At 62.3% G+C, this 15,107-nt stretch overlaps 1 protein-coding gene across 4 annotated transcripts; it reads left to right on the plus strand.

Moving 5' to 3' along the window:
* Nucleotides 1-283: 283 nt before the first annotated feature.
* Nucleotides 284-14,555, plus strand: CAMSAP3 (calmodulin regulated spectrin associated protein family member 3). Of its 4 annotated transcripts, XM_077121485.1 has the most exons (19): nucleotides 284-438; nucleotides 5,387-5,640; nucleotides 5,956-6,078; nucleotides 6,158-6,253; nucleotides 6,450-6,482; nucleotides 7,383-7,430; nucleotides 7,691-7,829; nucleotides 8,207-8,346; nucleotides 8,431-8,524; nucleotides 8,601-8,655; nucleotides 8,741-8,814; nucleotides 9,090-9,159; nucleotides 9,261-10,728; nucleotides 12,268-12,407; nucleotides 12,503-12,798; nucleotides 13,140-13,239; nucleotides 13,604-13,716; nucleotides 13,792-13,910; nucleotides 14,002-14,555. In XM_077121485.1, the coding sequence occupies exons 1-19, from the start codon at nucleotides 291-293 to the stop codon at nucleotides 14,305-14,307; spliced, it is 3,816 nt and encodes a 1,271-aa protein (XP_076977600.1). In that variant the 5' UTR covers nucleotides 284-290; the 3' UTR covers nucleotides 14,308-14,555. The 4 variants fall into 4 exon arrangements, with proteins under 4 accessions (XP_076977600.1, XP_076977601.1, XP_076977602.1 ...); XM_077121486.1 differs by lacking the exon at nucleotides 6,450-6,482; XM_077121487.1 differs by lacking the exons at nucleotides 6,450-6,482; nucleotides 7,383-7,430.
* The last annotated feature ends 552 nt before the right edge of the window (nucleotides 14,556-15,107 follow it).

The following is a 15,107-nucleotide window of genomic DNA, read 5'->3' on the forward strand; positions in this document are numbered from 1 at the left end:
GACCGGGTGGGCGGTGGGAGGGGGTGGGGGGTGGGAGGTGGGGGGTGCGGAGGGGGAGCTCCCCCAGGGCTGAAGGGGGGGCGGGGAGCACCTGGGCTCCGCCCCGGGGCGGGGCCGACGCAGCGTCCCCAGCGCGGGGCGGCAGCACCTGGCTTAGCAGCGGCGGCGGCGGCGGCGGCGGCGGCGGGCCCGGCCGGGGGTACGAGCGCGGCGCCGCGCAGCCCAGCCCAGCCCAGCCCAGCCCAGCCCCGCCGCGCGCCGGCCCCGAGCGCCGCAGCCCCGGCGCCGCCATGGTGGAGGCGGCGCCCCCCGGGCCCGGGCCGCTGCGGAGGACCTTCCTGGTGCCCGAGATCAAGTCGCTGGACCAGTACGATTTCTCGCGGGCCAAGGCGGCGGCGAGCCTGGCGTGGGTGCTGCGGGCCGCGTTTGGGGGCGCAGGTACCGGGGCCGGACGGGGGTGGGGGTGGGGGCCCGGCGCGGCAGGTGCGGGAGGCGGGGCGCGCGGGCCAGGGCCGGGGGAACAATAGCGCCGGCTGCCCGGGTCCCCGGGCCCGTCCCCGGCGCGCCGGGCCTCGGGCTTCCTGCTGGCCCTGTGGCGGTGGACTTTGCTCGCCCGGCAGCGGGGAGCGCGGTGGGGGTGGGGCTGGCGGCCCAGCTCGGTGCCGGGACCCCAGGTGAGCGGGGCGGGGTCTGCGGGCCGGGTGGTGGGCTCCGGCTGCCCGCGGGCCTCCGGGGCCGGCCAACCCACCCCTCCGGGGCCTTCCCTTGTCCTCCAGCCCCCCCCACCCCCACCTCCGCTTTACACACTCACATCAGCGCCTGCGAGGACCCACCCCCACCCCGGCCCTTGCCGCGGGGGCCCCAAAGCGCTGGGGTCCACGCCACCGCGCGCCCCCCCCCACCAGCCCGGACGCGCACCTCGTCGCGGGCGGCGGCTGGGACGCTGGCGGAACCCTCGCCTGGCGCCTCCGTGGCCCTGGCCGGCCGCTGGCAGGTGTGACTGATTGCTCTATTTTACCTAGGCGGCGAGGGAGCCAGGTGGAAGGGAGACGCGGCTCATCCGGGGTGGGCTGGGGCATCGGGGCTCCCGCTCTGGGCCTTCTCCCCGCTGGGCCAGGTCTGGAGAGGATGCGGCTGATTCGGCAGAATCAAAGGCCGTGGGCTGGCTCAGTCGGGACCCAGGGGCAGGCCCATGGCCCCAGGCCAGGCTGGGAGCCAGGGGCCTGGCTGCTGGAGGGAGGGGTTAATTAAGGTCTGGACCCTTTGCAGACCTGGGGCAGGTTGGGGTGGGGCGCAGGCCCTGCTCTCCCACTGGCCCTGCACTCTGGTCCTGGCCCCAGCCGGGCACAGCCCATCCCCCCTGTGAGTGGCCTTCCCAGATCAACCTGTTCTGGGTGTGGGTCTCGATGACAACTGTCCCGTGCCTGTCCCGCCTGAGCCTGTTTCTTCCTCTTTTTCCCAGTCTCCCTCTCTGCATGCTCCTCCAAGGGACCCACTCTGGGGCTTGCATAAACCTCACCCCACCCCACCCCCACTGCAAAGATCTGTTTGAGGAAGAAAAGGGGTCCCCTCATAACCCCGTTTATGAGAGCTTGACTTTGGGAAGCAGAGTTGAGTTGAGCCCCTGGTCCACCAGAGTGTGGACAAATGACCCCCTTTCTCTGAGCCTCTATTTCACCACCTATAAAGGAGGGGCTGTGTTCACTCATTTATCCCCTCTGCAAATGCCTGTGGGGCTCCCGTGACGTGCCAGGGCATGTTTGGGAGACCCTGATACCTCTCAGCAAGGTTGCTGAGAGGCGTGAAAGAGAAACTGGCTAGAGGATTCTAAGCATGGCACCTGGCACACAGTACACCCTAACAGCCCCTAGGATTTTTTTTTTTTTTTTTTTTCTTTTTTTTTTTTTTTTTTTTTTTTTTAAAGGAAAGACAGAGAGAAGGAAGGAAGGAAGGAAGAAAGGGAAACATCTTTAAACACTTTCTTGTTTTATTGTATTTTGTTTCTCCGTTTTTGTTACATGGGCTGGGGCCGGGAATCGAACCGAGGTCCTCCGGCATAGCAGGCAAGCACTTTGCCCGCTGAGCCACCGCGGCCCCCCCTAGGATTTTTATTAATAATATTTGTCATCAGACCCTAGCCAGGGAACAGAGCAAAAATTACTACCCCATTTTGCAGAAAGGAAAATGAAGTCCCCCTAGGGGCGTTGATAGATGCCATGTCTGTCCTGGTTCTGTTCTTACTGACCGGCCTTTGTGATACCTCCAGTGGCTCCCCTAGTCCCAGGTCAAGTTCAAACCATCCCCTACTGCCTCCCCTAAACGGGGAGCTGAGGAAGTGGGACACCAGACCCTGGGAGGGAAGTGGGGAGTGTAGCTGTGCAGGACTCACAAACTCTGGGAACCTTGAGTGATGAGTGGGCACTCAGGTTATAAAGGAGAGGATGGGGGGCTGAGTGGACAGAGGAGTGGGAGGGGGTATGGGACATGGAACATGATCTGCTTAGAGTGATAAGGTCCCTGCCAGGGAGGCATGCAGCAGGGCCCAAGAGAAGAACTTTTCCTGGGAGGGAGGAAGGGAGGGAGAAAGGAAGATTCCCAAGGAGGAAGGGTTTGAGCCCTGCGGGTTGCGTAGGAGTTTGCCAAGGGGAGAGGCACATTTAGAGGCATAGGGTATGAACCAACAAAGAGTTCTCAGAGAAGAATCTGCAGGTCCTATGTAGTGGCAGAGAGGGGAGGGGCAGGAGTTGATGGAGGCTGGGGCCTTGGAGGAGTCTTGAAGGCTATGCGTGCATGTGTGGGGATCTGAGGGCATAAGGGAGCCACTGAAAGTGTTTGAGGACTGATGGAACCAGATATGCAGTTACCCTGTGGGAGTGGTGGCTCCTGGGCAGGGATGGTTCTAGTGGCCCCCAGGCAGAGGTACGAGGAGGTGGTGTAGGAATGAGGGCTGGTGGGCTCAGTAGACGACTTGCTCAGATAAGACAAGAGTTCCTAAGGGTTCTTCATTAAACAAGTGTGGGAAACACTGCAGACCTTTCCTAAACAGAGTTCGTATAGGCTTGGCAGTTGGTAGCTATGTGATCTCGGGCAGGTCAGCTCTCTGGAGCTTGTTTTTCTCATCTGTAAAAGGATTAAGTGAGCAGATGCATGCCAGGTCCTGGTCTAAGTAAATGTTAGCTGTGCTGGAGAGCAGTACTGTCCGATAAGGCCAAGAGCCACATGTGGCCACCAAATACTTGAAACGTGGCTGGTCTGAATCGAGGTGTGTTGTAAGTGTAAAACATACACTGGATTCGGAAGACTTAGTACCAAAACACACACGCACAATGTAAAATATCTCAAGTATGTTTTCATATTGCCTACAGATTGAAATGATATTTTAGAGCTATTGGATTAAATAAAATATATGAGATATTTTATATGAGATATTTTATCTGCCCAGCTCTCTGCTGGGCAGAGAGCCCTGGTTCTCAACTAGGGACAAATTTTACACCTAGGGGACCACAGCTTGGGTGGGGTCGAGGCTGGAGGCTGGGACCTGGAGAGAGTCCTGTGTAGAGCTGAGTGCTTGATAAACAGTTAGGGAAAACTCTAGCACACCTTTTCATCTTGAGGGCCCCTAGAAGTCTTGCAGCAAAGAAACTTATTTGATTAAGCGGGTGGGAGCGGGAAATGACCCAGGGAGGGGGGGAGGGGAAAGGCGGGGAGCAGACAGGAAAGAGTCTGCATTTGGGAGATCTTGGGAGCTTGAAGCCAGAGGGGGATGGGGGAGGTTGTTGATTTCCCACTGGGATGGGACTGGAAGGAGAGGCAGGCTTGGAGCGAGATGCTAAGGGTTTGTGGGAGAGGCCAGGGGGGCAGTGGGGTAGGGGGCAGCCCTTGGATGCCTGTGGAAGCCTTCATGGGGTGGGGATGGGGCATGTTGCTCAGATAGTGCTGTCAGGAGCCCCATGGTGTAAGGGCAAGTGGAGACCTCTGGAGGGAGGCTGGGCCGGGAGACACCAGCGGCCAGCAGAAGGTTTCCGGAAGGAGGTGCTGGGCAGAGAGCCCAGATGAGATAGGGGCTCACTGAAGAGCGCCGGGGCCGCCTCTGTTGGCCTTGGGTGGCTGGGAGCAAGGCAGGCGGGAGTCCATTCCAAAAGGCTGGGGCAGTTGGGGCGGAAGAAAGCAGAGCCTGGAGAGCCCTTTTCTTGCAGGGAGCTGAGCTGGGAAGGGGCGGGGATGAGGCATGAATCTATGTGGGGAGGGAGTGGGGGGGCGTTAGGTGGAGGGGGCTGTCAAGTGTGACTTTAGGAGGTGGGAAGGAACTGGGGCAAGGAGGGTCCCTGTGGGTAAGGCAGGGTCTCTAGGAAGGAGAGCCGTGAAAAGGATCATTTGGGGAAACTGTCTGGGGTGTCAGGTTCAACTCATTTTTAAGCAGTAGACTCCCCCTTCTTTCAGACATACCCAGAACCCCAAAATACCAAACAGCTGCTCTGACTGGAACAAGTATAGGGGCCCTGGTGGACCCCGTGGGGACGGCTGTGGCTGTTGGCTTTAGTCACCGCTTCCCAGCAGCTCCTCCTGCCCTTTGTCCTCCCCACCCCTGCCCTCTCCTCTGCACCAGGCTTCCTCATGCTGCTTTCCTGAGCCTGTGTCTTCTGCCTCGAGGGTGTCCCCAGTGCCCCGCACCCTGGGCTTCCCTACACACACACACCTGCCCTCCCCCCTGACCCCTTTTCATCCCATCTACCATCTCTCAGACCCATTGAGGCCCTGGACGTCCTCCCGGCTCCCGGGTTCCTCCCCCCTCAGTGTTTCTGCCATCCGTTCATTTCACCCATTCCCAGCTTCCCACCGCCCTGCCAGCTAGCACCACCCCCCTTCCTCATGGGTCATCTCATCCCCAGCCTCCAAGCTCAGAGACAGTGCAAAGTTGACTTAAGGCCTTGACTACCTGTGTGACCTCGGGCAGGTTACTTTCCTTCTCTGGGCCTGGAGCTCCTTCTCTGTAAAGCATAGTTAACAGTTGGGCCCTGGCTGTCTCCCTGGGTACTGTAAGCCTTAACTGAGTCCACACTCTCAATGAGCACAGACAGGCGGGTTGCTACTGTCCTTTGACCAGGTATCTGGGGTGGGGAGCCTTCCTAGGGGGCCAGCCTGTTCAAGCCCGGGCTGCCCTGCGAGCCCCACCCAGCACTGCCCAGCTCCAGCCTGGCTGAGCTCCCTCCCTCCCGGCTCACCCTCACCGCTTCCTTGGACCCACTCCTCCTCGACCCCTGCGGGATTGAGCCCGAAGGCCCCCCGCCCCCACTCTCCGGACCCGGGAGTCAGACCCCTTGGGTGTCCGGGGGTCGCGGGGGTCTTCAGTGCGGGGCTGGCCCTGACCCGCTGTGCGCCCTTGCAGAGCACGTGCCCGCGGAGCTGTGGGAACCCTTCTACACCGACCAGTACGCGCAGGAGCACGTGAAGCCCCCCGTAACGCGGCTGCTGCTCTCGGCGGAGCTCTACTGCCGGGCCTGGCGCCAGCTCCTGCCGCAACTCGAGGCGCCCCCCAGCCCCTCGGCGCTGCTGGCTCTGCTGGCGCGGAAGGGGACGGTGCCTGCGCTGCCCGAGCGCCCGGTGTGCGAGACGGACCTCAGGCACCAGCCCATCCTCATGGTAGGCTCCGGTCCCGCCCACCAGGCTGGCTCCTCCCCCTAAAGGCTCCTCCCACCGGGCCTGGCTCCTCCCCAAAAGACCCTGGTGGACTCTTCTCCAAGACCTAGTACCTGATCGCAAAACCTGGCCTGCCAGGCTTGGCTGTTCCATGGTTCCTTCCCTGACTCGGGGTCCCCCCCTGTTAATGCCCCTTCCTTGGGGTGGGCACTTCAAGCCCCTCCCACTTCCAGGGGCTCCTCCTTCCTTCTCCCTTGGTGGCCTCCGGGAGCTTCCAGCCTGGACGCTGGTCTCACCCTCAAGCCCTTGCCCCCACAGGGAGCTCACCTAGCTGTCATTGACGCCCTCATGGTTGCTTTCGCCTTCGAGTGGACAAAGGTACCGCCTGGCCCCTTGGCTCTGGCCAGCTTGGAGCACAAGCTTCTCCTCTGGGTGGACACGGTAGGTGGTGTTGTGCTGGGATGGGCTGGAGGCCAGGATCTCCCAGCGGCCCGAGCACTCACCTCTCCCTGACCCCCAGACCGTCCGGCGGCTGCAGGAAAAGACGGAGCAGGACGCAGCCCAGCGAGCGGGGCCCCCGACCCCGGCCAACGGGGCGACCTCAGCGCAGCCCTCGGTGAGGCTGGCTGGCTGACTGGACGGATGGATGGACGGACGGATGATTGGAGGGCTGGGCGGGCAGGGTGGGGCCCGCACCTCGTGGCCATTGCCGAGGTTGGTGGGCTGGAGGTGACTCTCTTTTTCTCTCTCTCTCTCTGCCCTCTCCCCTGCGCCCGCCTCTGCTGCCCTCCTCTCTGCCTCTCTGGCATCAGTGCCCCACGCGCTGGTATTGGAAATTGGTTCCTGTAAGTGGGGCCGTCTCTCCGACCCAGCTGCCTGCCCCGCTTGTTGCTCTTGTCTGTCTCTCGGTCTGTCTCTGCCTGCCTGTCTGCACCCTCTCCTGCCTCCCTCCAGCTGTGAGCACAGGAGGCGAGACCCTAGCCCTGGGGGGACGGGAGGACCCCCTGTTAACCAAGAAATGGTGGCATCACCCCCCCCGCAACCTTGCCGTAATGGAGGGAGTGGACCCCTTCCTCTCACTAACAAGAGGACAAACTCCTCATTAACTTAGAAGGCAGATCTACCCGCCGCCATAGCTTGTGCCCCCTTAGCTGAGATGGGGAGAGTTCCAGCCCTTCCCCTGTGGCTACTGAGCCCAGTGAGCAGGATACATGGGGAACACTCCCTCTGGCCAGAGGGAGACCCTCAAATCCCAGAGAGGCTAAGAAGAACCTTCCTAGCTGAGACCCTAGCATCCCTGAGGAAAAACCTCCAGCTTTGGGGAGCAAGATGCCCCTTCCTGAAGCACAGCAGGGCCCCCCAATTTCCAGCTCAGAGGGGTTCGGTTTGGGGCTGCTTGGGGTCCCTGCCTTTGCTCACACCTGGGCCTCCTTCCCCTCTCCCAGGGCCTGGGTTGGGGGTTCCTTATCTGCCTCCCTGCTTCCTCCATGTCCTTTCCCTGCACTGCGGGCCTGGGTCTTTGGTAGAGGGGAGACATTCCCTGCATGGAGGGCTGCTCTGGGGGGCCCTGCAAAGCTGGGGAGAGCTAGGGTCCCTAAAACCGGCCAGAGCACAATAGGATGTGCTCCAGGGCTCAGGATGGAGGTCAGGACTAATACCCCCCACTCCAGAGGTGGGCTTGGGGGCCCAGCAAGTCAGCACCCCCTCCTCCCCCCTCTGCTGACGGCTGCTCCTCTCCCCCCCAGCACGCAATTGCCTTCTGTTTGAAGGAGTCGGGGAGCAAACCCCCCATGGTAACGTATCCCCCGCCCCGGGGTCCCAGGAGTCCCTGCCCCCAGCCCCCGCTGCTGGCCTGGCTGCTCACAGACACCTCCTCTGCCTCTTGCTGCTGCCCCTCCCTCGCTCCAGGCTGCCCCCTCCCCACACTCTGGCTCTGGGACCCCCGGCTTCATGCCCCATTGGGGCGAGAACCCCAGGCCTCCCTGCCCAGCCTGCATGACCTCTGACCTAGGGGCCAGCCAAACCTCTTACCTGACCCAGCTGCCATCCACAGATCCGGTACCGCAAGGACCGTGCCGTGGCTCGACGCGCCCCCTGCTTTCCCACCGTGACTGGCCTCCAGGACCTGGCAAGTGGGGCCGCGCTGGCTGCCACCATCCACTGCTATTGTCCCCAGCTGCTGCGGCTTGAGGGTGAGTGGTTGGATCTGGGCCAGATTGTGCCTGAGGAAGCCTCCAGGTCCCTGTCCCCAGGTCCACTTGGAGACAGTGGAGGCAGTATGACGGAGTGGTTACAAGCACAGCTTCCGGGATCCCCTTTCTTCCCCTAATTAGCTGTGTGACCTTGCACAAGTGTCTCAACCTCTCTGTGCTTCATATAATTTATTCATGCAATGAATATTCATTAAGTGGGTACTGTGCCCCAGACCCTTCCCCACCCTAGTCCCCACCACTTCGCAAAGGGCATCATATAAGGCCTTCTGAGTAGATTCTGCTGCCGGGCCCTTGCGTCCCTGGGGCCCCATCCTCTTCTCTTTGGAGTCGGGGACCCAGGTATGCTGTCCCCACAGAGGTGTGTCTCAAGGACCCCATGTCCGTGGCGGATAGCTTGTACAACCTTCAGCTGGTGCAGGATTTCTGTGCCTCCCGCCTTCCCCGGGGCTGCCCACTGTCCCTGGAGGACTTGCTTTACGTCCCACCGCCGCTCAAGGTAAGACCACCATGGGGCTCAGGCAGGCCCTGGCAGACCTCCGGGGCTGGGGGCCTGGTCAGCTGAGCCTGTCCCCATCTCCAGATGAACCTGCTGGTGCTGCTAGCCGAGATGTTTGTGTGCTTTGAGGTGCTGAAACCCGACTTCGTGCAGCCCAAGGACCTGCCCGATGGCCATGGTGAGACCCGGCCCCAGGGGCCAGGTGGGGGCAGGGAGGCTGGGGCACGCCTGACCCCTCTTCCCCTGTGCCACAGCTGCCTCCCCCCGTGGCGCCGATGAGTCCCCACCCCAGAACAAGAGCGGCAGCAGGTACCGGGGCCCCAGCCACCGCTTGGTGCTCAGCCAGGGCTGGGGAGGCAGGGTTCCTGGAGCTGACATCTGTCTCTCCTTGCAGTTCTCCCATCTTCAATTTCCGCCACCCTCTCCTGTCACCCGGCGGCCCCCAATCCCCACTCCGCGGATCCACAGGTAAGGAAATGGGGGGCATAGGGGCGGCCGCTGGCACTGTAGACTCCACCCCAGCAAAGGCCATCCTGGCTGACCTTATGTTGTTTACTCATGAGCACTGCATTGGGTCCCCATGGCACCCACATGACACATGGTGACACCTGGTGACCCCCACAATGGGCCCCAGAGTGACCCTCGCCCGCCTGGCCCCCAGCTGCCCATTTCTGGAAACCTCTGGTCTGACCAGAGCACACAATGACCCATCAGTAACATCCTGCAATGCTCCCACCCCCAAGGGTCCTTGAAATCCTCCCCCTCTGTGTCCCACCTGGAGACCCTCGGGAAGGTGTGGAACCGTCAGCTCAGGTAAGTCCCCCACCTCCAGAGGCCCAGGTGGCAAAGCAGGCTGGGGTGGGGCCTGGCTGGAGACTTGTCCCAAGGGCTGACCCCTCCCTCTGGCCACCCAGCCGTCCCCTCTCCCAGGCTGTGTCGTTCAGCACCCCCTTTGGCCTGGACAGCGACGTGGATGTGGTCATGGGAGACCCCGTCCTCCTCCGCTCGGTCAGCTCTGACAGCTTGGGTCCCCCACGCCCCGTGCCAGCCCGGCCCTCCGCCCCGCCGCCTCCGGAGCCTGGGGACCTGCCCACCATCGAGGAGGCCCTGCAGATCATCCACAGTGCCGAGCCCCGGCTGCTCCCCGACGGGGCTGCCGATGGCAGCTTCTACCTCCACTCCCCCGAGGGGCCCTTGAAACCCCCACTGACCTCCCCCTACCCACCCGAGGGGGCCTCGAAACCGCTGCCTGATGGGCCCACCAAAGTACCAGCCTCCTCGGTCCCCCCGGAGGGCCCTTTGAAACTGCCCCCCTGCCTGGCCGGGGAGGCATCGAAACCCCTGGCCCTGTCCGAGGGCTCCCCGAAGGCAGCAGCTTTGTCCCCAGCGGCTGCCAACTCGGAAGTGAGAATGACCAGCTTTGCCGAGCGCAAGAAGCAGCTGGTGAAGGCCGAGGCCGAGGCCGGAGGGGGTTGTCCCATGGCCACCCCAGCAGCACCCGAGGCCCTGAGCTCAGAGATGAGCGAGCTGGGTGCCCGGCTCGAGGAGAAGCGCCGGGCCATAGAGGCTCAGAAGCGCCGGATCGAGGCCATCTTTGCCAAGCACCGCCAGCGGCTGGGCAAGAGTGCCTTCCTGCAGGTGCAGCCACGGGAGGCTGGAGGGGAGACCAAGGCAGAGACCGAGCCAGGCCTGGCCCCTGGTGGGGAGCGGCCGGCAGGTGAGGGCCAGGGTGAGCCATCTCCCCGGCCCAAGGCAGTGACCTTCTCGCCAGAGCTGGGGCCCGTGCCCCCCGAGGGCCTGGGGGACTACAACCGGGCAGTCACCAAGCTGAGCGCCGCCCTGAGCTCGCTGCAGCGGGACATGCAGAGGCTCACGGACCAGCAGCAGAGGCTCCTGGCCCCGCCTGAGGCCCCCGGGCCTGCCCCACCCCCTGCTGCATGGGTCATCCCCGGCCCCACCGTGGCCCCCAAAGCCACGTCACCCAGCCCTGCCCGCCGTGCTCCAGCCGCCCGGCGCAGCCCGGGTCCCGGCCCTAGCCCCACGCCCCGCAGCCCCAAGCACGCCCGGCCGGCAGAACTGCGGCTGGCCCCCCTGACCCGGGTGCTCACGCCGCCCCACGATGTGGACAGTCTCCCCCACCTGCGCAAGTTCTCGCCGAGCCAGGTGCCCGTACAGACGCGATCCTCTCTCCTCCTGGCTGGGGGCCCGTCTCCCGAGGAGCCTGTCGTCCGGTCTGGCCTCGTGGAGATCCCTCTGGGCAGCCTGGAAGAACCTGCAGCTGACGATGAGGGAGACGGAAGCCCCCCTGGGGCTGAGGATTCCCTGGAGGAAGAGGCGTCTTCAGAGGGAGAGCCCCGGGTTGGGCTCGGCTTTTTCTATAAGGTGAGAGTGAATACCTGAGCCAGGGGCGGGGAGGGCCAGGGCAGTGGGTAGAAGTTCAGGATGTGGGGGCGTGGGTGGGCAGACGGATGGACTGAAGGAATAGGGGTGTGGAAAGTGGACTGATGATTGGGTGTCTAGGGCTCTGATGGTGGGCGGGGCCGATGGACAAATGGGTAGGTGGGTGCATGGTCAGAGGCGAGTGGATGGGTGGGCAGAGGGGCACACGTAGAGTGGGTCAGAAGGTGGTAGATGGATGGACGGGCAGAAGGATAAGTGAATGAGGACAGAGAGATTGTCACGTAGTGGAGTAAGTAGATGGACAGAAGGTGGGTGGATAGATTGACATATGGACAGACGGAATGGGTCAGAAGATGGATAGAAGGGCAGATGGACAGATTGTCACGTAGATGGAGTAGGTAGATGGTCAGAAGGTGGATGGATGGATGGACGGACGGACAGATGGATGGATGGACAGATGGACGGATGGCAGGTAGAGATGGACCAACAAAGTGTGGTTGACCAGATGGACAAATAGGTGGAGTGCGTGGCTATGCTGAAGGAGAATGGATGGATAGACAGACAGGTATGGGGAGATGGATGGATGAGTGTGTGATGGACAAACAGACAGGAGTGGGTGGGTGGACACACAGGAATAGGGTTCTCCCAGGCATCTCCTCCCTCATTCCCCTGCCCCAACCCCCATCTCCGGTCCTTCCATTTCCCATTGCTAACCCTATCTCATGTCATCACTCCTCTTCATCCTCGTGGCACCCCCATACTGGGCCCCCCTCATCTCGCCTGGACACGTGCACTCACCTCCAGAGCAGTCTTCGCTGCCAGGCCTCACTCCCCCAACCACAGCCCCTGACCATTTTCTGCTGAGCAGCCAGGGGGATTTTTTTCTTATATGCACGTTGGAGCTTGTCATTCTGCTCTTGAAATTCCTTCTATAATTCTTCAAATGAAAGTAAAAGTCTCTTCCACTTGCCTGGGATTCTGCCCAATCCCTTTGACCTTGTCTTGTGCCACTCACCCCCAGCTCTGTGACCCAGCCCTTCCAGCCTCCTTGCCTGTCCTCAGCTCATTCTCTACCCAGGGCCTTTGTACACGCTGCTCTCTCTCCTTGGGACATTCTCTCCTCCCCCAGTGCCCTCTAGTTCAGTCCTGCTCATTGTTCTCCAGGGTGGCTTCCTCCAGGAAGTCCCCCTAGGTATCCCTAGATAAGAATAGTTCCTCCCCCAGTGTAGTTTGGCTGCACCATGTGCCTCTCACAGGATTTGCCACTGTCTGTGTGCTATTTGATTGTCGTCCCCATCGGGTTAAGTGCTTTGTGTGAGTAGCAGCATGTGGGTCTGCCCTGGTCCCTGCTCTGTCCCAATAACCCAGCGTGAGGCTGTGCCTGAAGTAGGCACCGACTGAATACCTTTGGAACAATTATGAACATGCAGGACAGATGAGTGGCTGGAGGGCTGGCGGCACATTGGACTCCAGCCGTGCAGAGGGCGGGGTGGCTGGCTGGACTCAAATGTCTGCCCCCAGGACCAAGATAAGCCCGAGGACGAGATGGCCCAAAAGCGCGCCAGTCTGCTGGAGCGGCAGCAGCGGCGGGCGGAGGAGGCCCGGCGGCGGAAGCAATGGCAGGAGGCAGAGAAGGAGCAGCGGAGGGAGGAGGCTGCTCGGTGAGGCCTGGGGATCCCCTGCCTCTTGAGACTTCTGTCTGCTGCCGGCCCCTTGACCCATTCTGACTGCCTGATTCCCCTCCACTTACCTGCAGGCTGGCCCAGGAGGAGGTGGTGGCCCCCAGCGCGGCCCCCTCGGCCCCCACAGCTCCTGCACCCCCTGCCCGGGCCACGGCCGAGGAGGAGGTGGGCCCCCGGCGGGGGGACTTCACACGGCTCGAGTATGAGCGCCGGGCCCAGCTGAAGCTGATGGACGACCTTGATAAGGTGCTGCGGCCCCGGGCAGCAGGGGCCGGGGGGCCGGGTCGGGGCGGGCGGAGGGCCCCCCGGCCACGCTCTGGCTGCTGTGATGACTCGGCCCTGGCTCGGAGCCCAGCCCGCGGCCTGCTGGGTGAGGAGCCAATGAGGGGTGGGGGGTGGGCTTCTCGGGGGAGGGGTCCGGGAGCTGCCCAGTGCTGCCTACGGGGGCTGGCTGGGTCTGTGACAGGTGGGGAGGTAAAGCAGGGTTGCAGGGTGGGTCGGGTATTTGGGGGTGATGGGTATGGCTTGACCGCTGGCCTGTTGGGGGAAGGCATCCACCAGGATGTGGGGACAGGGCTGCAGCAGGGTCAGGAGGCTTGGGCCGGGCTGGCACCGTGTTCCCTCCCCAGCCTGCCGGGCAAAGCGTGTTCAGGCATCTGTGGAGGTGCCAGGAGTCTTGGGCTGGGGCTGACCCAGTGTCCTGTGCCGCAGGCTCCCGGCTCAGCAAGGTCTACTCCCAGTCCACCCTGTCGTTGTCCACTGTGGCCAACGAGGGCCCCAATAACCTCGGGGTGAAGAGGCCCATGTCTCGGTGAGTTTACCTGGGCAAACAAGTGGTCATGTGCCAGGCAGTTTCCCAATCCAGGGTGTGCACTTGTGCCCGTAGGTGAGCCCAAGAGGCATGTTGTGACCCGGAAAGGGCAAAAGGATGTTTACATTTGCAAGGCGGGGGTTGTATGTAACTGGCAGACATACCTGCATGAATGTGAAGTGTGCCCAGGGAAGGAAGTGAACAAGAGGGGCACCTTGCCTTGGACTTGGGAGTTTGTAGCTTATACGTGTACGTCTGTCTCTGTGCACAGCCTGCCATGCAGAATGTTCTGGGCTGGCCCTTCTGCATATGGAGAGATTCCCCACCCACCCCTGACCCTGTCTCCATCTCTGACCCTCTACAGGGCTCCCTCCCCATCCGGCCTCATGTCCCCCAGCCGTCTGCCTGGCAGCCGTGAACGCGACTGGGAGAACGGCAGCAATGCCTCGTCCCCAGCGTCCGTGCCTGAGTACACAGGTGAGCGGGGCTCCCCGGGGTGCCTGCGGGCCCTCCCCGTCCCCCGGCCACCCTCATTGACTGCCCACCCCCTAGGTCCGCGGCTGTACAAGGAGCCCAGCGCCAAGTCCAACAAGTTCATTATCCACAACGCCTTGTCGCACTGCTGCCTGGCAGGCAAGGTGAACGAGCCGCAAAAGAACCGTATCCTTGAGGTGAGCCAGGGCTGGGGCCGGGGGTCGGTGTGTGTGGGGGGTGTCAGTGGCCCGGCCTGGTGCCTGACCCCCTCTGCCCTCCTCCCACCAGGAAATTGAGAAAAGCAAGGCCAACCACTTCCTCATTCTCTTCCGTGACTCGAGCTGCCAGTTCCGGGCCCTGTACACGCTGTCAGGGGAGACAGAGGAGCTGTCGCGGCTTGCGGGATACGGCCCCCGCACCGTCACGCCCGCCATGGTCGAGGGCATCTACAAGTACAACTCGGACCGCAAGCGCTTCACGCAGATCCCCGCCAAGACCATGTCCATGAGCGTGGATGCTTTCACCATCCAGGGACACCTCTGGCAGAGCAAGAAACCCACCACCCCCAAAAAGGGTGGCAGCACCCCCAAATAGCCCCGCCCCGGGCGCTCCACGCCCTGACCTCCCCTTTCCAGGGGACAGGGGGTTACTGTCGGAAGCCCTGGGTCCTGTCTGCGTTTCCAGCCTTGTCTGGGTGGGGCTGGGGTCCCCACCCCTGGAAGTTGTGTCCTGTCCTGCTGTGGGGGGGCTGAGCTGGGAGGTTCAGGGACTCAGTGCTCAGTTCAGTCCCCACCCCCACTGTCTGTCCTCCCCACCTCCTTGAATAAAATAATTTAAAGAGAGATGGGGCCTCCTCTTTGCCTTCTTAAATGCTGCTGGGTTTTTCTCCTACGCTCATCGGCTGTTCCCTCTTGGACCCGCTGGAGTTCCTCCTGCCCTGCCCCACCCCTAACAGCCCCGATGCAGCTTGTGCCAAGGTCCATCCATCAGGTCCTCCCTCCAGGGTTTCCGGCCGCCGCTTAGCTGACCATTCTGACCGCTTGAGCCACTCACTGAGTCCCCCATCCCCTGCTGTGTGGTTCTTAGCGGGTTTCTGCACTTGGTGTAGGGCCAATAGCAAACTCAGTCCCCTCCCTGCTCCTGGCTGCCCCTCTCTGCCTTTCTGGGCTGAGTTACCCACTCTGGGCCAGGGATTTCCGTGTTGCTTTCTCCTTTGGGCCCCATATGTGGGGATCCAATTGCCTCCTTGGCACTGCCACCTGATGCCACAGACCTGGTGCCTACCCCACAAGCTCGAGCCAGATGAGCTCCGGCTGCCTGGTCACCACCCAGTACTAAACGTTTCACCTCCTAAGCCCCTCTTTGGCCTCACCCACCTCTCCACCCCCACACCC

Source organism: Tamandua tetradactyla, chromosome 11, assembly GCF_023851605.1.
Source record: "Tamandua tetradactyla isolate mTamTet1 chromosome 11, mTamTet1.pri, whole genome shotgun sequence".
Lineage (NCBI taxonomy): Eukaryota > Metazoa > Chordata > Mammalia > Pilosa > Myrmecophagidae > Tamandua > Tamandua tetradactyla.